Raw genomic sequence first — 22,647 nt, 5'->3', positions numbered from 1 at the left:
CACAAACGATTCCTAAGAGTCTCTATGACTGGCTGCATGTAACCAACTCACAAAGGTTTAGACCAATATCATTTTAAAGTCAGGCTTTTATAGCTAACGTCTGATCCTATTCTATAAGCTTGGCTTTGCTTATAAAGGAAAGAGGAAAGTTCACTCATTTTTGATAAAGATGATTTGTATAAATCATCTCTGCTTATGGAGTATAAAGAATCAGCAGATTCCTCTTTAGAATACTGAGCACCCAGGCAGGAACAGCCCGGAGGCAGAGGCAGTCACTGTTTAAAAAAAAGCATGCCATGCTTGGGAAAATTCTCTCCCCCTCCCCCCACCAGGGGAGAGAGAGACACACTAGGAAAGTTCACATGAAGCTCAAGATAGATTCAACACTCTCTTTGAATCCACATTCTTTAGAAGTCGGGAATTTCAAATTTAGAGCCTGTGAACAATCCAGACCTCTCAGAAAGCAGTGTGGCAATGTGAACCCACGTTGTCAGGATGACCATAACCGACCTACAGATTCTTTCTAAGAATATATCCCCAGGAAGTAATTTGTTGTGTGATATTTTGATTTCATTCTGAAAACAAAGCTTGCTTTGGGTCAGAGAATGGAGCTAGGTACTAGCTGACTGAAATGAACCACAGAGGTTTGGAGATCTATGGACAGATAGGAGACAGGAAGTAGTAAGGCGAGGCTGAGAGAGGATCTCAGCCCCTTTTAGAGGAAGGAACAAAAGAGGCAGGAAGTCACTGTGGCTGCTCCCATGCTTCTCTGATCTTTTGGGTCCTTACCCCAATGTCTGACTCCCGCTTTTTTATTGATAAAGATTAATTAGATAAATGCCTCAGTAATTCAATTGAAATAAAGAATTATATCCTACAAAATATGTTCAAGATTATGACAGTGAAACCTGAAATGAAGAACACTAAGGAATTAGCAGTAAGATTAGTAAACAGGCATGAAGTTGAGGCAGGAGGATTATGAATTTTAGGTCAGCCTTGACTACACAGTGAAAACTAGAGAAACTAGGGGAGGGGAAAACATGATCCGAGTCTATCCTATGAAAAAATCTTTAATTAGAAAAGAAAATTTTTAATTAAAAAACAAAACAGTTAAGCCAGGAAGTGGTGTCATATTTCTTTAATCCCAGCACTCTTGGGGTAGAGGCAATCAGCTCTCTGAGTTCGAGGCTAGGCTGACCTACAGAGCAAGTTCCAGGATAGCTAGGGTTACAGAGAAGCCCTGTTTCAAAAAAAACGGTAAAAAGATACTAGGCAGCCACAACTAAAGATAATCAGGTTAAGTAAAGGCAAAATTACACTTTGGAAGGTAATAGAAATAGGTGGATTTAAATTAGTTTCACACAATAATTATGACTGTAACAGTAAACTATCCGTGCATTTTGACATAGTAGCTTTATTGCAGTGGTAGGGACAATTTCAAAAAAAAATCTAATGTGAAAAAAATAAAAATAAAAATAAAAAAATCTAATGTGGTATCATTTTCAACTATAAAGAGAACAGATCCCATAAAGTAGGACACATGAGTGGGGGAAGGAAGGTATGGCTCAGCGGGTAAGGTGCTTGCCGTGCAAGCCGGAAAACCAGAGTTCAGACCATCTACATCGGATAAGTCAGGCTCGGCAGTACATGTCTGTGAACTTAGAGTCGGGAAGAATGGGCTGAGTGGGGCTCCAGAGCTTGCTAGCCAGCCACACTAGGCAGTGAGCTCCAGGCTTACTGAGAAACCTGCTCAAAAAGCAAGGTGGAGAACTATTGAGGAAGACATAGGACAATGATCTCTAGCCTCCACATGTACATACTTCAGTGTGTGCATGTGAGCAAGCATGTATGCAGACACACATATACATACACACAAGGGAGGCTGGGCTGGAGGTGTGGCTCAGTGGTAGAGTGCTTGTCTAAAATACGCAAGGTTCCTAGTTCAATTCCTGGTCCCTGGCAAGGGGGAAATCCATCAAAAATGAGAATTCCAGCCTCCCCTTCAGTTTTCCATTCCACAATTTCAGTTACCACCCTGGTCTAGTCCTATCTACGGTCCTAAAACACCACATGCAAAATTCTACAAACCATCCACTAGTCTTAAAGAATTTGTATTACAGCATATTGGTAACCATTATAAAATTGTTCTATTTTTGCTACTATTGTCTCTTATCTATGTTTGATTTAGAAATTAAGGTTTGTCACAGACAAATAGGGTTCAGTACAATTTGTGTGACCTCGGGTATCCTCAGGGGACATATAGCATCGCCATTATCAAAGATAAGCAGCACAATCAGAGCTTAACACGCACCAGGCGCTATTTTAGGCCTTTTCCTGGCCATTCCCTAAACCTCTCATCTCTTAAGTGATACTATTATTACCCCATTTTATACAGGAGAACACTGAGGCCCGCAGAGACAACGGTCTCAGACCTCACAGCTGCCTAGTATGACAAAGCCATTCTTCACTTCATGTTTGTCCGTGTGAGTGTTTACTGTGTGTGCACAAGCGCCCTCAGAGGTCCGGACAATCAGATCCCAGGAGCAAGAGTCAGGTGGCTGCGAACCACTCAGGGTTGGTGCTGGGAACCAAACTCGGGTCCTCTAGAAAAGCAGGGCACGCTTAACGGCTGAGCCATCCATCTTTCAAGCCTCCTCGCTCTATTTCTCAGCCATGCTCCTGCTACATCATCATGCTTATCGACAGAGAGGCCAAAAGCCTCAGAAGCAGCCTCACCACAAATGCGCTGAAAGCAGTGGGTGGTGAGCCCCACAAGGAATTTCTGAGGCCTTTCGAGAGAGCTGCTATCTCTACACACGCCCCACACTAGAATTTCGGGAGGAGAGAAACCGTTCACTTGAGCTTCAGGGAGGCAACAGGACCCAAAAGAGTCTGGATTGGCCTAACACCCCAGGGGCAGAACTCTGAATCGACCAGAGTTGCAGATCCGCCCTGCCCTCTCCACTCCACTCCAGCCTCCTCCACTGCCTCCCCGAGGTTCCTCCTGCCTACAGCAGTCTCCAACAGCCAGCGCCACTGCCTCTTCTAGCGTCTTCCGGCTCCGTCGGCCTTCACTTCCTTCCCTCTCCTACCCTGTCGGCAACAGCCGGAGATTTAGCCACGTGATAGCAACTAGAAGAGGTCAGGGGCTGTCCAGCGATAGACCCCAGCCCACCACAGCGCGGGAACAGTGTTCAGACAAGCTAAGGCAGGGCTGCCAGCATCACTGTGTGCAAGGGGCCCTTGGTTTCTGATGCTGGCCCTAGTCCAGACCACTCATTTCACTCCCTGCCCCTCAGAGCCTCTGAACAGAAAGGCTCTGGACCTGATTCACCCACCGTGAAGGGACTCTTCTATAGCCAGAGGCTGGACCTTGTTTGTGTCTACCTCTCGCACTTCGTACAGTGTAGTTGTCCATAAAAGCCTGCTGTATAAGCAAATGAGGTCACGTCTGTCCCCTTCCTTTGGGGTCTCTTTTAAGTATGTTGGCCAGCAGGGCCCCTGCTTAGGCTGCCTACAATGCTTATCTAAATAGAGGAAGCTACCAGGCCATGTCCCCACTCTGGCCTGACACTCAGCTTCTCTGAGTCTCCCCGAGCTTAGAGTACTTTTCTGCCTGCCTGTCTCTTACTCTTTCCAGGCTGTTGGTGTCTTGTCGCACCAATAGCAGCTCTGTGGTTTCAGGACGTCAAAGGCAAGAGGATATTATGCAAAACAGGGATGAACTTTTAGAGAAAATGTTAAAGGCATTTTTAGGAGGAACCCTGTCGTTGGGCCAAGCATTTACTGACGCTCCTACCAGGCCCCTCCAGGCCCACATGGAAAGGCAGGAAGGAACCTGACCTCAGAGGCTACGTGGGTCAAGCTGGTCTAGCAGAATCCTGCCCCTTCCTTCAATGCAACCTTGCTCTAACTTCAAAAAGCGCAGTGTCAAAAGACCCCCGGTAGATTCTCCACCAAACATCCCCCTCAGAAGAGAATTCAGCTCCACTGAGGACATTCAAAATGGAGTAACTTCAAAATATACTCCTTGGAAACAGCCAAGCACAGAGTGCAGCAGCCTGAAGCTTTGTTGACGTAATCCACAAGTCCTCACTGAAAGCCAGGCTCTGTTGCTTCCCCAGGCTTTTTCCCTTAAGAGAATTCCCGGAAACCTAAGAGTCTCACACCACAGCCCCTCCCTGGAACTCAGGAACACGTGGTAGCAGCAAAGCTGTGTGTGTTTCAGAATCTGATTTGCTGGTTCCTTCCTACCTCCCCTCTGTCACATCTTGATGATGTCTACAGCAGTGGTTGGCCCACCAGGACTCATCCAGCACTCAGCCCTGGAGCCATATTAGGCCATATGAGCCTACCCAGGGATCTGGCAGCTAAGGGGACGAGTGGAGAAGTTCCTGAGGGCATACCATCCCCATGGGTTCTATCCGCAGCAGATCTCTTCAGCCAGCTCCAGAGACCTGCCCAGGCGCTTCCTGACCCTTTTCTCCTCTTAATCAGAACTCTAGACCCATCATTCCACACAAGTGGTAATCGTTTGACAGCGCTGTGCAAACCTGTCGTTTCCAATGCACTTAACCCTTCGTAGGAGGCTTGAAACCTAGAGCTTCTCAAAAAAAAAAAATCATTTTTTTTTCTCTTTTGGAAAATGTTCTACAGACAGCATACAAAAAGTACAATTTTGAGCACAAGGCTCACCACACCTCCAGACACCCACAGATATGTGTCTAACAACAGCTGACGGTAAGACAGCTATGGCATACTCTGCCAACCTAGATGATATACTGCTTTTGTGATTTATTTGCTAGTTTTGTTTTATTATTTTCTTGCAGTACAGGGATCAAGCCTGGGGCCTTACAACTGCTAGCAATCACCCTTCTACTACTGAATTGTATCTCCATCCCACCTCTGTGATTATTTAAAAGATGCAGGACCAAGATTGCAATGAATAAAAAAAAAAGGATGACAACCAGGCTATCTGTATGAATTTATATCAGTTTATTGTTCCTCCTGTAAAGATATCAGTCATCCTGGGTGTCTTAGTTAGGATTTTATTGCTGTGATAAAGACTATGACCAAAAGCAACTCGGGGAGGAAAGGAATTATTTCATCTGACACTTAAAACTGAAGCAGAAGCCATGAAGAGATAGATGCTGCATATCGGCTTGTTCCTCCCTCATGGCTCTCCTGGCTGCTTTCTTATAGCACCCAGGACAATCTGCCCAAGGGTGGAACCACTCACAATGGATGGGCCCTCCTACAGATATCGATCACTAAGAAAATGGACCACAGGCTTACTCACAGGCGAACCTGAAGGGAGCATTTTCTCCACTGAGGTTCCCTCTTCCCAAGAGACTCCAGCTTGTGTCGAATGACATAAAAACTAGCTGGCATACTGAGTATGGTACCAGCCCATCTGGAGTACCATAACTTGTACTCCTTGTAACACAGGAGTTACAAGCCTGGGAAACCTAGGAAGACACTGTCAACAACAAACAACAACAAAGACCCAGAAACAAGGTAGCAGCTATATTCTTAAACATGTCAAAAGAGAAGACAGGCAGAAAATAGGGAAGCATGTCTATCTGGGTGAAAAGAATGTGGGTGTACTTTTCTTTTTTTTAACTTCGCAAGTTATTTTCAATGTGCCTGATTTTTGTTTGTATGTTTTCAGAGCTGGAGATCATCAAATCATACAAGTTCTCTGCACTGAGTTATATAACCCCATCCCCTGCATCACTTTACACACACCTTTACACACACACACACACACACACACACACACACAAAAGGTTGCTCCTACCCTAAAAAAGAAAAAGAAAACATGAAGACCCACAGTCTTTGTCCTGACACCTCTATGAGGCAAATCATTATAGTTACACAATACACCCAGAATATACTTAGCAATACACCTTGCTAAGAGTTCAGCAATAACCAATAAATGTTACAGCCCCTGGCCTCCCTTTGTACAAGGAAGTGGAGGGCTGAGGACAAGTTGAAAACGTGGAACCAGAACAAGAACACCGGGTGTGTGACTCATCCCTCTGTCTGCTAAGGACAAATCCCTTTAGGCCACGTTCACTTAGAACTAAAATCCGGCCAAAACACCACAACCCTCTAACCTAGAGGTCTCTGACTTTCAGAACAGGACTTAGAGAGCTCTCCCGGGGACAATGGCACCCTCACCTCACCCTGCACAGACCCAGACAAACAAAGGCACACAACTGAGGTCTTTTAAGTCACAGCTGCAGACAGCTTTCAGGAGACCTTGCCCAGTTTAGATACAGGAAGGCTAGCTCTATGGAGATCATGAAGTGCAGTCCCACACCTTGCTAAGGCCCTTCAAAGTTGCAGGGACTGGCTGGTCACTGGCCCAGGGAGCACATCAGCTACGGCAGAATCAAATGTAAAACCATCACAGTATCAGAGTCTCCAAGGGAAGCCGATTCGTCAGAAGACCACTCCGAAGCTGGGGAGATGGTCAGCAGATAAAGTTTTTGTTGTGAAATCAGGAGCCCCTAAATCTGAATCCCCACATACAAGCCAGGCTATAGTATGTCTCTATTCCCAGTGCTCCTACAGCCAGTCTGGGAGGAGGACACAGGAGAATCCCAGCAGCTCACGGAACAGGTAGCCCCGCTGTATGCAGCAGCAAACGACAGAAACCTTGTCTCAAACACTGTGGAGGGCAAGGACTAATACCCAAAGTTGTCCTGTGACCTCCACAGGGTGCAAGCCTGCCTACACATGGACACACACATACGTGCACACACATACGGACACTCACACACACATACACACAGGCATGCATGCACACAATTTCTTATAAAAAGATTACCATTCCACTGCATTTAAAAAAAAAAAACCTTGCAAACTCCAAGTAGACATTAATTCAAGCAGAATTTCAGTCTCTCTTGGCAGGAACAAACAGGGAACAAAGAATGGGTATAAGGAATAGAGGGAGTAAATAAGTTGGAAGTGAAGAAATCTCCAGGTTTAGCCAAAAAATAACTAGGCCCCTTTCACAGAGACCTTAGCCCACTGAGGCCAAGATAAGCCTGCCGACCGTGCCTCCACAGTCTGAGCGGTCCCAGGGTGGAGCCCGTGGGAGGGCTCAGGCTGACTTGGCATCAACTGCCCCATCATTCTCAACCCCTAAATTAGCCTGGAAATCCCTACCCTGCTGCTACTCAAAGACCATAATACCCAGGCAGATGGCCGTTGATATCTCATTATGATCATTATAAAGCAGCAAGTTAAGGTTACCCAGCAGAGCTAATGGGCAGCTTTGGAAAGAAAAGGAAAATTTTCACACAATCAAATAAAATCAGGACAGAAGAACTCTGATATCAAGCCTGAGCTTCTCTCTCAATGAAAGGAAGGGAGGTTAGAATGTTAGGGAAAGGGACACACACACACACACACACACACACACAGTTCAGAGACATAGTAATTATGTCTCTCTTGTCTAAATTGTGCATTGCTGCAAGGGAGACCCTTTCCCTTCTTTGTAGCTCTAGTGCTGCACACAGTACACACTGCAATTACCAGAGTCATCCGGACATCCACATAAGACCTTTCAGAGGAAGGGATGTACAAGCACCTTAGAGATCTTCTTTCCACTCTCTGAGCCCCATCAAGGCAACTCCTGGTCCTCCGAGCTAGTCTTTCTGGGCATTAACCTGAGGCAAGAAAACCACCAAGTCCCCTCCAGGAATGCTAAACCGAGAAACCATGATTTAATCCAATCCTACATTTGGCTCTTATTTTCCACGTCCCAAGATCATCTGACGCCCTTCTGCCAAGGTGGTTCCCACACTCGAACCTGGAATTTTTCCCCTCAGTGCTGGGATTAAACCCAAGATATATATGCAAATCACTGAGCCACATCCCTAGGAAGTGTAGAATAAAGAACAGGCAGGGATCTCACTTTTCCTGCCATAATGTTATTTGGGAGAAATGAACAGGTTTTACAAAAAAAAAAAAAAAAAAAAAAAAAAAAAAAAAGATCCAGACTGTCATGGAGGGTATTTCTGAAGGACTTTGGCAATCAGGTATCCACTTTCTGGCTACCTGACTGTGTCTGAGATGAGGTGAGGCCTTGAAATGTTTTTCCTAGAATGTACTTCTCGGCTCCAGGTAGGTTAGGTTCTGTCTAATATGACCGTTAGAAAAAGACAGTAGGATCTGTGTGCACATCAATAAATTATTGCCTCCAGAGAAAAGCAGCAAGACAAAACCGGCTTAAAGGGCTAGTTACCCAAATTCAAAGCTGCAAGATCTGCATCCAAATGAGGCTCTCTGCACCTCCTCCAATACCCAGGATGAGATTTCACCCTTAAAAGAAAGGGAGATGAGGTCCCAACAGTCATCCCAGAGTGGATAAGTCAAGGACAGTCCTCTCCCACATCTCCCAGCACAGGCTGTTCTAATCAGCCTGCCTGTGTCCGCCTGTGCACGCATGGGTGAAGGGAGGCAGCAGCCTGATACAGAGACATGCCTGAGAGCCAAGAGCCCAGAACAGACCTAGCAAGTACTTCATCTTCAACGTCACTCACAAGCCACGGCAGAGGCTCAGCTACAAGCACCCACCCCCCAAAGCCAGGGAAATTGCCCTATCAACAAGTGCTCTAAAAGGGCCTTGGTTATCTAGAGCTCCTGTTTGCGTCTAGATATGAATCCTAGGCCAGCAAGATGGCTCAGCAGGTAAAGGTGTTTGCAACCAAGCCTGACAACACGAATTCCATCCCTGAAACCCACAGAGTGGAAAACTACTGACTCCCACAAGGTGTCCTCCAATCTCCACACTCACACCATGGCACACAGGTCCACACACGTATACACACATACACAAATAAATAAATGCAACTCACTCACACACACACACACATTAATCTTCCCTTTTGAACAAATGAAGAGTTATCTCCTTAAAGCATAATTGGGCAAGAAGGGTCTCTGAGATTGAAGTTGCCCAGAACTCACTGCCCCCTTGAAGGATTTGCACTATCTGTCCCAGGTCCCAGCTCAGCCTGCTATTTCCCCCAATGAATCCAGCCTGATATGCCTGTCTACCTCCTCGACCAACACCACACCCAAAATGCCTGTGCCACAGCCAGTCAAATCATGTTTGAGCTGTGCCAAATATGAGCAGATAAAACATTCGAGAAAAAGATAAACATTCTGGGAAAGAGCCGCAAGGCTGCAGCTCCTCCCATCGCAGGCAAACATCCAGGTGGCCAGAAAAGAGAGCCCCATTGCCATGGTCAGTAGAGAGTACAGTGCACAGTTACCTGGAAGCCTGTCACGGGACTAGAGAAAAAAAAGCCTGAACTAACTAGAATTCTCTGGGCAAGTTGGAGAACTTCTCAGGAAAGGTCAACCAGCCCCTATAGCCTGCACTGGGGTTGGGGAGGATGGAACAGACAGCCAGGGACTCATACTAGCCCCACAGGAGAGAGGAGTCCAGCTACCACTAGTACTAAAAACAATGCAGCCTGCCCCCAGTCAGACCTATTGCAGAAGCACGATTCTAACCTCAGCCTATCTAAAGTCCATTCAAGTGTCCTGGCGAACTGAAGCCAGATCTAACAGCAAGCTAACAGCAGTCTGATCTGGTCCCTTACCATCTCAAAGTCACCAGCAATCAATTGAAAAAGATCCAAGCGTCCGGCTCAGACCGCTGGACACCAGAAAGTAGAGGAAACTCAGGGAAAGGAACTGTAAGTAGTGAAAGGGCAACAGTGCTAACCCCCAGGGATGCTTCCTCCCACCAACCTCAAAACCACGGCCAAGGACTTCAACTGACACCTGCCCAGCTGAACAGATGGGCCTGATTACCCGCCCCGAGACACACACACACACACACACACACACACACACACACACACACACACAGAGTCCCTGGCAGATTGAAAGCTTTCTTAAGATTCCTCCTGGCCAGGAACTGTCTGCCCTCCAAAAGTTGCACATTATTCAAATCTAAGAGCGCAGTTAAAAAATAAATTAATTAATTAAAAACCTCTACCCTCATTTCTGGGTTGTGGCCTCAGCAGCAGCCTAAACATCAGTCCCATGCAAGTCACATGAAGATAGTCAGGCCCTGGCCTCTGGCTCTGCAGTCTAAAATGTTGTCTCTCTGAAAGGTCCTTTTGAGATGTCTGTTTTAGAATTAATTTAGCAACACCACATTGCCAAACCAAGCCCAGCAGAACTATAGCCACCACTTCTCTCATATTTCAGCAGGAAGACCCTACACCCCAAACAACTATAAACATGGGTATCTGGCTTTCATTTTGAAACAAACAGGGTTTGATGTATCCCAGGCTAGCCTCCAACTTACTACACAGGAGAAGATGACCTTGAACTTCTGATCCTGCTGTCTCCACCTCTCAAGTGCTACGGCTCCAGGCATTGTTCACCGGAAGTGGTGTTGGGATCACACCCAATGCTCTCTGATGCTAGGCAAGGACTCCACTGACTGAGCTATGTGCCTGGCCCAGGAGTACTTTTTACTAACTAATTTGTCTTTTTATCTGCATAATGCCCAGGCAACAACCAAAAACAAAAGCAGACGACGGCCCTGGCCCTGATGCTCTGTAATCTGGGGACCCGCTCCCCTCCTGTGTTCTTCAGTGCCATCTCCACAGGGTCTAGGGAAACAATGCCGCCCAGCCTCAAACTGTATTATTGATTACTTGCTATTTTATGCTTACTATGTACACAATCTCAACTAGTCCTACAACAACCCTGTGAGGTAAGCACCGGCAAGCTTATCTAACACCCTCGAAAGGAACACTACAATGTTTGAAGTTGATGTTTCCCAGTAGGACTAATATTCTCCTTCACCCTCCAGAGGACTACTCCTGTTTCCCAGATTAACAACCCAGTCCAAAGGAATTCAATTTCCCGCTCGTGTTTGGCCAATTCCAAGAGGTTCCTCCCAAACTTGATATGAAAATACTGAAGTAATTATTGGAGAAATTGAGCAAGAAACTATAGGAAGGCCTGCTCTGCCAGGGCTCTCCCGGAACGTGACAGGGCTCTTGGCAGGCTGCCTGCCTGTGGTGGGGAGGTGGGGCTCCTCTGAACAACATTCTCTAGAACCTGCATTAGAAATGAGCAGCCACCTGGCTGGTAACGAGGGCAGCAACCTGTGGTCTACAGGCCAAACAGAGGTCTACCCCGGGCCAGCCTCCTTAGTACTAGAAAGTAAACCCATCTACCCGCTGTCTGCCTGGTGAAGGAAGGGTCAGGGTTCAGATCAGCTGGAGAGCAGTGCCAGAGAAGTGCAGCCCCCAGCGATCCGGAGCGATCTGGTTAACTTTAGGCCTCCAGTCCCCTGAGTACACAGGCACTCTGACCCTGGAGAGAGCCAGGCTCACTTTGGTTAAGAGGAACCTTCAGGAGAAGGAACTTGGAGTGAGAGACGGAAGGCCCCTAGGTCCAGGACCTACCAATAGGAAGAAATCCCACAACTGTGGCAAGTTTCTAAAAGTTCATCCTCATTATTTAAACTCCTAGTTACAGTGTTTCATTTACTCCTTCAAAACAACTCCTTAAACAGATGCGGTCTATTATCTCCATTAACCAGAAAGCAACCTTAAAGAGAAAGTTAAGCCATTTGTTTAAAGGCGGAGTGGAGGATGGTGGGAAAGGAGGTGGTTTGCTCAGTCGGTCCTGTCCTCAAACCGTAGAAGTTGCTGCCGGTTTTGCTACAGGTAGGCAAGGCAGTAAGTAGCCTTTCAGTCTACCGGCTACTTTAAACCGACCCCAACTCCAAAATTTCCTGAGCCTTGGGCAAGAACAAGGGTGTTTCCAGGGCCTTTTCTGGCGCTGGGGCCAGAAGAGCCTGAGAACTTCCCAAGAGGGCCCCTTCCTCTGAGACAACCAGCCAACCTCTCCCGAGTCAGCCCCGAAGTTGGTCTTGGGGGATTAAGTACTCTGATCAAAACCCTGAGGCTAGCAGATCATAGGGTAACGTCCCGGTGACCCTACTGAGGAAATCCGAGGAGTCCCTGACCTCCGATCCTGGTTCTTACCGAGCAGCGGGGACTCCTCAGGGCAAGCGGGTAGCGACAGCAGTGCAGTGGTAGGGGGCAATGGGACCGAAGTCAAGTTGCTCTTCGCGCCGGTATCAAAAGCCGCTCCAGGGCTGGAGGGACCCGGGCGAGGCTTCGAGGAGACTCCTAGAGGAGGCGGCGGCCGTGCGCCCCCAGTCCGGAGCTCTCCCGGGGGCTGCTTGCTGGCGGCGGTGCCGTTCGTGCCTCCCTTAAATGGAGATGAGACTCCCACTAGCTGGGGCAGGCGGCTTAGGTCGCGGCCCGAGAGGTAATAGACCAGGGTGACGCCGAGGTGCAGCGCGCAGACGGCCACGAGCAGGCGGCAGGCCCGCTGCAGGGACGAGCCGGGCATCGCGGTGCTGCCGCCCAGAAGCGGCTCACGAAACCTCATCTTCCCGCCGCGGCTTTAAGAGGGGGTGGGCTAAGGATGAGAGGGCGGCCCGCCCGCAGGCCGCCCGCCAGGAGCTACCGGACCACAGCGATCGAGGGAGGGGCGGGGGGGTGGGGAGGCAGGGAGGGCAGCTCCGGCCGCCCGCGGCAGAAAGCCGACACCCCGGACCGCGGGACTCCGGAGCGATCAGCAGGGAGCCACAGGCGCGGATGGGCACGGGGCGGGGCCGCGGTAAGGGGCGGGGCCTCAACCGGGTTTTCGGAAGGCGAGGAGAGCGGAACCTGAGGGGGCGGGGCCTGAGGGGCGGGGCCGCAACGGGGGCCTTCTGAGAAGGGCGGGGTTTGAGGGATGAGACGGGGAGGGGTGGGAGGAAGAGCCTAAGGGGCGGAACCTGCAGCCGGGGATGCTGGCCGCTACGGGAGGGCGGGGCTTGAGGGGCGGGCCCTCTGGAGGGTGGGACGCAAGTGCGCCGCGGCTCCAGGGGACTAAACGTGGCGCTCCGCCAGCCCGACTGTATCCAGGGCTTGAACCGGCATCCCACTCCCAGCGGCGCTCGGCTTTTCTTTCGAGCGTTCACCGTGGGGCTTAAGTGTCTTCGAACCACGCTTCCCCATTAAACGAACTGCTCTCGGGCGGTCCCACCACTTCCTGGCGTACCCAAAGACTCGTGTGTGGGCTTGGGACAGCAGCGCATGAAGCCTAAAGGACTGGCTGGTAGCCCTTGAGGGTAGTGAGAAACTGGAGCGGAGAAAGGTCGTCTAGGAAACCGGCTTCGACGCCCCGCGAAAGGACCGATTCTCTAGGGGCATTCCAAAGATCATCTTAGCCTAGCTGGGTCCTCCGGCCTGTGAGCGGGGCTAGCAAAGAAGGGGTGGCTTACTGGGAGTCCTACAACGAGGAAAGGACCAAGTTGCTGTAATCCCGCTTTGGTGTTTGTCGGGTTGGGGAAACCTCAGGGGCCAACCCAACTTGGTTCTAGGTGCAACAGTGTAGGATGTAAAACGGACTGTTCCGCCCACAGGCTTGCGAATTAATGCAGCTCTCTGCCGGTCCCATCCCTACAAGCATGCGACCTCGCCCCGTGGTGAGAACCCTTAAGACGGGAAATATTAACTAATTCTAGCTACTCCTGGACTTGGAGAGTGTATTGTTAACCAGTGTATGCCCTGGAATAGGGATTGTTAACTATCTCAGTTTCATAGATGAGAAAACAGGCCGAGCAGTTTGACATTTGGTCGCAATCATATAAAATGTACGTGTTCTTTGTTGGCTTTCTGGTGGCTCCTCTGGCCTCTTTTTTTTTTTTTTTTTTTTTTTTTTTTTTTTTTTTTTGACTGCTCCTCCTCATCTCCATTTGTTGGTGGGGTCCGTAGGCTGTGATTTATGTCTTTTTTTATGTCTACACTTACTACTCAGGTGTGATTCTATTAACTGTAGGTCGATGACATCAACAATTTCTGTCTAGCCCACACCTCTTCCTTCACCTTCCTGTGTCATCTCACCTGAACAAATCCTGCCCACAACAACCCGAGCCCTACACCCTATAGTCCACTCCCATCCTCATCTCCCTCAGAAAGAGGCACCATTGTTTGCGCAGTTCCCCAAGACCCAAACCTGAAAGCTGTCCTTTGCTCCCAAATGTTGTTCCCAGTCCCTCAACACGTCTGTCACTGCTACCTTCAGATGCCAAAGTTTACCACTTGCAGATGTGTAGCCGTCACAGACTAAGCCACTATCATCTTGGCCTGCTTTATACAATTGCCTTCTAAGTAGTTAGCTGTTTCCGCCCTTCCTTAGTCTTCCTATCTCAGGGCCTTTGTTCCTGCTCTGCGCTGGAATAGAGGTAGTCTTTCCTCAAATTTCATTCAGGTTTCTCAAATGCTACGTTATGGAGAACACCTTCTTGGTCTTCCCAATTACTCTTCTGCAAAGTCAGCTCAGTCTGCTTCTGCTTTGTTCTGTCTCTGAATAACCCAGGGTGGTTTCAAACTTGGCATCCTCCTGCCTCAGCCTCACAAGTTTGACACTACAAGTAGGACTGAATTTTTATGACCACAGATACTTGTGAACACCTTCCTTTTTTCCTTCCTTCCCTCCTTCCTTCCTTTCTTCCCTTTCTTTTTCAAGACAGGAGCCCACACACTATAGCCTAGGCTAGTCTAGAACTCTCTATGAAATCTAGGCTAGCTTAGAAGTCGCACAATTCTTTCACCTCAATCTCCTAAGTGCTGGGCTTGTCAACCACCATACCTGGCTTCTAGAAATGGTTGTCTTAGTATGGGAAAAGGAAAAGGGGACCTTTATTGCTAAGTTATTTTAAAGAGCAAAGTCACAAATTCTCTTCTGAGAGTCAGTCAAGGTGAAGCTAACTCCACCATCCTATTCTAGTGGGGAAATTCTGATTGGGATTGAGCTGGGTTGAAGCATATTAATTCCCTGTCTGAAAAATGAGCAGAGGAAAATGGAGACAACTCTAGGTCCAGACAATAGCCAGGAAATAGGATTAAAAGAGTGTTAGGGCCACAGATCTATCCGAGGATCTTCTGGGCCAGAAATCCAAGAAAAATAACACCGCCTGCTAATTGTCTACGGATCGGGAAGACGAAGAACCCACTAAGGACTAAGCCTTTTCTATACCTGCCAGTTTTCACTTCTGTTTCATCCCAGTGGATCAGAAGGGCACGAAGATCAGAAGGCATAAAATAGTGCCTGGCACTTAACAAGTCTATAACATAACTCCCAGGCAGTGTGGCAGCAGCTTTTCACTATGGACTGTTGGCTGGTGGTTCCAATTACTGTAATAATAACCACGGCATACATAGGACCTTGGAGATGCACTGTGTGAAGCTGTTTTGAAATTTCCAAGGTCCCGTGTATGCCCTGGTGATTGGATGCTAATGGAGGCTGGGAGCTCAGAAGGCCTAGTTGGGTTAAGTTAATGGGACCTTCATTCCCCAAGTTGACCCTCTCCCCAAAGGCCTTTTCCTGTAATGATTTAGGCTGGCAATTGCCTGGGCATCCTCCCAAACTGGAGGACACATTCCAAAAGCAGCTTAAGACAAATGCAAGAGCATTTCCTAAGAAGCATCCTTAAAACACCACTTCTGTTCACATGTGTGTTCGCCCATGTCACAAGCGGGTGAGGTTATTAACGGAAGTCTTCTACCGTCGGATCTGAGGATTGAACTCAGGTTATTGGGTGTGGATGGAAAGCACTTTTACTGCTGAGCCAGCGTGTTGGTGCCAAAGCATCACTTTTCAGAGAGAGAGTTCTTTCGGCTAAGATAAACTTGAGAGCTAAACATGGATACACAGGCCTGTAATCCAAGCCACTCAGAGGGTGAAGACAAGAGAATCTCAAGTTTGAGGTCAGTCAGGGCTCCACAGTAAACTCCGAAAACAAAAATTTTAAATAATTTAAAGTCAGATAGGGTGGCATAATCCTGTAACCTCATAATTTTGGAGGTGGAAGCAGGAGGATCATCCTTAGATAAATAAGTTGTAGTCTAGACTGGACTACAGAGGACTCTGTCTAAAAATGAACAGCAAAAGGTAACAGGGTAGTCTAGGTTCAAAGAGAGCTTTAAAAAAAGAAGATTTCTTAATGGTTGTAGAAGGAGCAAGAAGTTAGCAGGCATCTTCAAGTTTTTCCAGTAGCTACAAATTACTTCGATTTTTCTCACATATAAAATGTATAGTACTTTGTATCTGTGGTTCCAAGTCCTGTCCTCCCCGAAAGCTCATTCAAGTGCAAAGTTTCATCATCTACACCAGTTCCTGGTATAGTCTCTTAAGTACAGGAACATATAAATTATAAATCACCTTCTTCCTCTTCCTTCTCCGCCCTTCCTGAGAAAGTTAGTCCAGAAGCCAGGAATAAGAGTTCAGCAAGGTCAGTAGTCCAGATGGCATGCACATGCTGGCAAAATCCACCAGCAGGAAGAAGAGGATGGGGCTGGGTAAGGACATAGTACAAACATCCAAGCAGAATGAAGGGGGCGGCATCTAGAGGTTCTCAGGACTAGCATGTGGTAGTAAAACTTTTATAAAGTAGAGCGACCCAAATCAGGGTCTACAGCCCAAGTGGGGAAAGGACATGGTCAAGTACATGCAGATGGTTTTAAAAAGAAGCTGCTCTGTAAATATGTGCATAAGGAGAGCACAGCTGTGCACCAGAGAGGTAATGCAGAGAGCAAAACACTTATCTTCCGATACTTTATTTGAACGAGAGAAACTGACATGAATTCACAACTTTCCACTCAGAGGTATTACTTTTGCATAGCTGGGGTTTGAACCCAGAAACACACACACACACACACACACACACACACACACACACACACTAAACAAAGGCTCTACCACGGAGCTGTACCTGTCATCCACTCAAGTTAAAGATAGAAAATTGAATTGATGGAGATATCAGAAAATTTATGTTCTACATTGTGTGTGGCACTGTTTAAATATAATCATAGCGCTCAGAAAGTGGAGGCAGGAGGATTCAGAGTTTAAGGTGAATTCCTGACTAGACTGGGCTCTGTGAGACCCTATGTGGGGGAAAAAAAAAAAAAAAAAACAGACAATGGATACGGGAGCTGGGGATGTAGCCCAACAGACAGAGTGCTTACCTGGTATGCTTGAAGCCCTGGGTTCCATCCTCAGCATCCAATAACCCAGGCATGGGCCCCATGCCTATAATAGCTGTGTAGTGAGGTGCACCCCTTTAATCCCAGAACTTGGAAGGCAGAGGCAGGTGAATCTCTAAGTAAGTGCGACTGTCTGGAAGCAAAAATTTATCAAGTTGAATAGCACACTAGCCACCAAATCTTAGTTTCTTGTTTCTTAAACCCTACCCTACCAAAAACAAAACAAAACAAAACAAAAAAACCAAAACCAAAGAAACAACTTAAGTGTTGTAGGAGATAAGCCTAACAAGATAAGATTGAAAAATCTTAGACCATAAAAAAAAAGATGAGTCATATCAAATCGAAGAGCTGTAAAAGGATTCAGAGGTTAATTCAGTTAGCCAAGTACAGAACAATGCAAGCATGAAGCTAAATACTGACAGAAAAGGCTTGGGGTCAGTTGAAAGTAGAGATCACAAGTCCATAATCACACGGATAAACACGTGGGAGTCTGACGAAGGACACAGAACTTCAATGCTCCACGAAATGCCAGTAATTTCTATGGGAAGCAGAGCACTCCAAAATGGTTGGCTCTTTCACAAAATAACCATTTCTTAGAGCCTTCCAAAAATGTCACTGTCATGATAGCAAAAAGAAAAGTGGACAACCATTTCCATTCTATCTGAAGAAAAGTAAAGAGGAACGGCCGCTAAATGCAGCACGTGGCTCCAGTGGTTCTTCTGCTGGAGGGTAGCATTGGGGTGCACAGTGACTGATAGCCGTTTTTATATGTCCTTCCACGTAAGTATATATTACATATAATTATACGGTGTTATATGTTAAATATATAATATAATATATTAACATGTTATTATATTAAGAATACATTAGAGATTTGGGATAAGGATGGGTTAATCATTTTCTTCATTGGTGTTGCCTATACTCCAAGAAAGAAAACACACGCACGCACGCACGCACGTGCATGGAAGCAATTCTAATCAAACTCAGCAGTCACAAAACAACAAAGACATGAAAGTAGGAAGCAGAAGGGAGCCGAGGAAGAGGTTCAGTGGGAGTAGGAGGGACATGAGGGAGGGCAATGGGGAGTGAAAAGGACCCAAATACATCATACACATGTGTGAAATTGTAAAGAATTTTAATTTCACCAGGCAGTGGTAGCACCACCTTTAATTCCAGCACTTGGGAGGCAGAGGCTGGTGGATCTTTGTGAGTTCAAGGCCAACCTGGAGGCAAGCAGAGCAAGTTCCAGGACAGGCACCAAAGTTACACAAAGAAACCCTGTCTCAAAGTTTTTAATTTCTTAAAAAGGGTTTGGGGTAATACGAAATCATATCAAACCTACTCTCCAGTAGTTCACAGCATTATTTGTATTCATATTGCAATCCTTCTGTGACTTATCTTCCCCCACTTCCAATATCTAATGGGAAAACAGACAATAGGCAAACCACAATGGAAACTCCCACTTAGGAAGGAGTTATTTAGAAGCACATAACAGCCATTAGTAAACCTGAAAACCAATCATGTTCTATTGGACAATTCCCTGGGCTCTTCTCCAGGGGCAAAGAATCTATTTCTCTGTGAGCTCTTACCTCTCCCCTTTCTGCTCATGGCTGAACTCTTGGCTCGGAAAGTAGTTACTCCTTGGAGGCCCTCCTCTTTTTTCCTAAGAGCTAGTTCATGTTTTTATCCAGCAACTTGATGAAGATTGCACAGTGCCCAGCTCTATAGCTAGGGATGGCCATGTCCTGTGAGATTTGTTACAGGTATGAAAGGTTTATTCAATATCTGAAAATCAACTGTATCATCCTCTACTTTTAGCAAACAAAGAGAGAGAAATCTTGATACATGTTTATAATAATGTATGTACAACAAAATATAATGTATGCAAAACAGTTTTTTTTTAGTTTTAAGACTGTAATTTTATTACATTTCTCCCTTTCATTTCCTCCTTTAAACCCTCCATACACCCCAGCCACTCTCTTTCAAATTCATGGCCACTTTTTATGTTAATTGTGTATATAAATTTTTGATCCTCCTGCCTCAGCCTCCCTAGAGATTATTGCCACACCCTACTCTGTCCTAAGTTTTAGGTTACGTTTTTTTTAATTTTAAAGATTTATTTATTATATATTCAGTGTTCTGTCTGCATGTATGCACCAGATCTCATTATATATGGTTGCGAGCCACCGTGTGATTGCTGGGAATTGAACTCATGGCCTTTGGAAGAGCAGTCAGTGCTCTTAAGCTCTGAGCCGTCTCTCCAGTCCCAAATACTTCTTTTTGTACCTCTAGAGACTCTCCTGGCTGGACCCTCTTTAGTTTCTCTAAATTTTGCCAAACCAATAGTTTTTTTTCTTCCTGTTGTCACAAAAGCAAAAAAAACCCCCAAAAACATAGATGAACACACTTTATGTCTTTGCACAATGTCAGAATTTACTGAATAGCAGTATAAAGTTTTAAGGTTTAGAAGTTTCCGTGACAATAATTTGTCATAAAATCCACCTACCTTAGTAGCCTGGCCATGGCAAATGTAAGTTCTTTTTTTTCCTAGTCACTAATATTAACTCTCATATCACACAGCAAATATACCTATATAGCTCTATACGTATATGTAAAAAGAGGCTGCGGCGGAGGTCAAGAGGTCTCAGAAGTGAGATGAGTAGGAGTTAGCATTGGTAAAATACTGAACCGGACCAGTGCTGGGAGTCACTGCTACTGAAGCTGCTAGAATCTAGTTTGAGAGTGAAGCTGCAGAATTCAGCTTTGAGGTGGAAGGCGAAATGGAACTGAATGCAGAGCCGGACAAGAGGTCAGATTCAGGTTCAGGCAGAGGGACAGGTGGTCCAGCAGACAGGTCAGTAGATGCTGAGCCAGAGAGTCCTCAGTCCTTGACATTCGCACCAGACGTCAGGTGACAGGCTGTGGTAGGACCGTGCCATTGCAGCACTGAGCGTCCATCGCTTTTACCTGGCAGATGGGGCAGTTTCTAGGCCCACTCAAGTGGCCATAGTCAACCTCTCCCCCCAAGTTGAGAAAAAAGTTGTTTGTAAAATGGAGTTTCCTAGAGCAATACAAAGCCCCAAACAAAACAAACAAACAATCAGAAACAGAAATGCCACAGTGTTGTATACAATAGGCAGTAACCTAGGAGCACAGCCCAATCTCGATGCTGGACTCTAATGTGGGTTGCTAAGGGGAATCAGCTGGAACTTGGAATATTGAACTTAGAAATCCCCATGTCTTGCCCGCATCCTATCTGGTTACGGTATGTCGTCAGTGCATGATTTGGGTGGGTCACTACCAGTAATAGTTTGCTCATTGAACTTTGGTCATCCTCACGACTCCCATAACTCTGCAGACTTCCTGGTACCAAAGGCAAATGTCACACTTTAGGTTTTTATCATGGAAGCTGCAGTCTCTGTGCCCGTTATCTCCCGGAGAGCTTGGGGAGGCTGAATTCCCCTGCACTAAACCTGTCCCACCTCTCCTTTCTGTAGCTGATTTATGATGACTCAGCAGTGCACTTGTGTTTGTGTCTACGGTGACTTCCAAGCTACAGCTGCAGAATTAGGGAGGTGTAACAGAGGCTGGATGCCCACAAAGTCGAAAATATTTAGTGCATTACCTCATCTTTCACAGAAAAAAAAAAACTTTGCCAATCTATCACTATGCAAAACAAAACCAAACACAGAAAAATTCTGACCCAAAATAATCCCCACCCCCTACTCCCAACACCGGAAGGGCTGCCACCAAGAGTGGCTCAAAAGTGACTCTCTCTCCCTCTCCCTCCCTCTCTCTTTCTCTCTCTCTCTCTCTCTCTCCTCCCCTCTTTTGGTTTTTCAAAAGAGTTTCTCTGTGTGGCCCTGGCTATCCTGGAACTTGATTTGTAGACCAGGCTGGCCTCGAACTTACAGATTCTCCTGCCTCTGCCTCAGGAGTGCTGAGATTAAAGGCGTGCACCACGATGCCTGACTCTGAAAGTGAATTATTTTTTAAAAACAATAACATATTTCTTATGAGTCAAGCGTTTTCCTGTTTCATAGCGTGTTTTCTGGAGATGCTTACGGAGCGTTTGGAAGGTACAGATTGCCTCATTCCACGGCTGAAAGCTGCTGCTGGTTGGCAGCTGGTAGGCCTACTGGAGCTGTTAGCCCAGTGTCTTTCCCTGCCCTGCCACCACCACCATAGGATCTCCTACCTGGCTGTTTGCGCTTCTTCAAAGAACAGCAGCTAGGAGCCTGGGGAGAGGACTCCTTGTGTGAAGTGCTTGCTGTACAATCTTGAGGACCTAAGTTCTCAGCACTAACGACCAGCACCTACACAAAAGCCACTTGTGGCTATGCATGCCTGTAACTCCAGCACTGAGGAGATGGAGACAGGCAGGTTCTGGGGGCTCACTGGCTGCCATATGGTCTAACCAACTGGTGAACTTCCAGTTCAGTGAGAAATTCTGTCTCCAAAAAAAGAAAAAAAATGTGAGGAACAATCATACATACACTACACTACACATATGCGCACGTGCATACGTACACACACACAGCGTGACAAAAATGGCAGCTGGGTTCTAAGAAAGAGCATTCAAGGGCTTGGGATGCAGTTCAGTTAGTGGAACACATGCCTAGTATGCTGGCAGCCCTGAACAGTTCGGTCTGGTGGTTTGGTTTACGGTTCTGGGACTCCAAGCTAGAACCCCTTACAAGCTTTCTACCATGGAAGTGCATCCTAAGCTTTAATACCACACACACACACAAATTCACTTCTTTTGGTTGCTGTTTGGGTTTTTTTTTTCTTTTCTTTTTTTTCCTTTTTTTTATATTTATTTGTTTATTTATTTATTTATTTATGCAGTATCCTGTCTGTAGGCCAGAAGAGGGCACTAGATCTCATTATAGGTGGTTGTGAGCCACCACATGGTTGCTGGGAATTGAACTCAGGACCTCTGGAAGAGCAGTCAGTGCTCTTAACCGCTGAGCCATCTCTCCAGCCCCTGTTTTTGTTTTTTTAAAGCAACAACAAAAGTAGGGTCCTATTATGTAACCCAAGTGCTACCCTAAATTTATTCCTTTGTTTTTTGCTGTGTTTGTTTCCCTTTGTGGGATTCGGGTTTGGGTTGGATTGGGTTTTTTGTTGTTGTTTTGTTTTGTTCTGTTTTGTTTGTTTGTTTGAGATAGGGTCTTACACTATAGCCTAGGCTAGTCAATAACTCACCATGTAGATAGGGCTAGCCTTAAACTCAGCATCTTCTTGCTTTAGCTTACAGTACGCTCGAGTTATAGGCAGGAGTCAATATATTTGACTAATAGTCACCTTTTAAAACAAGCAAACATTAATTTAACAGGAGGCACTTGTGTAGAGGTCAGAGAATAACTTGGAGGAGTCAGATTTCTCTTATCATGTGGGTCCCAGGAATTGAACTCAGGTCTTCAGGCTTGGTAGCAAGGACCTTTACCTACCGAGTCACATTGCCAGTCCACATATTCACTTCCCGGTGTTCCTGTTAAACTGGCAGTTGAGGGTGGAAGGCAGAGTCCTAGTACAGTGGAAACACTTCTATAAG

The 22,647-nt window shown here is 46.5% G+C and overlaps 1 protein-coding gene across 1 annotated transcript in view; it reads right to left on the bottom strand.

Moving 5' to 3' along the window:
* Positions 1 to 12,604, bottom strand: part of B4galt1 (beta-1,4-galactosyltransferase 1) — a 48,041-nt gene extending 35,437 nt beyond the window's left edge. The window contains exon 1 of the mRNA XM_048419843.3: positions 12,036 to 12,604. Coding sequence (XP_048275800.2) covers positions 12,036 to 12,447 — 412 coding nt within the window. The 5' untranslated portion in view covers positions 12,448 to 12,604. The remainder of the gene's footprint in view (positions 1 to 12,035) is intronic.
* Between the last annotated feature and the right edge of the window lie 10,043 nt (positions 12,605 to 22,647).

Source organism: Myodes glareolus, chromosome 16 (genome assembly GCF_982192425.1).
Source record: "Myodes glareolus chromosome 16, mMyoGla1.1, whole genome shotgun sequence".
In the NCBI taxonomy this organism is placed as follows: Eukaryota; Metazoa; Chordata; class Mammalia; order Rodentia; family Cricetidae; genus Myodes; species Myodes glareolus.
Note: the sequence above shows the minus strand (reverse complement) of the source record. Positions and strands in the feature narration are given on the sequence as shown.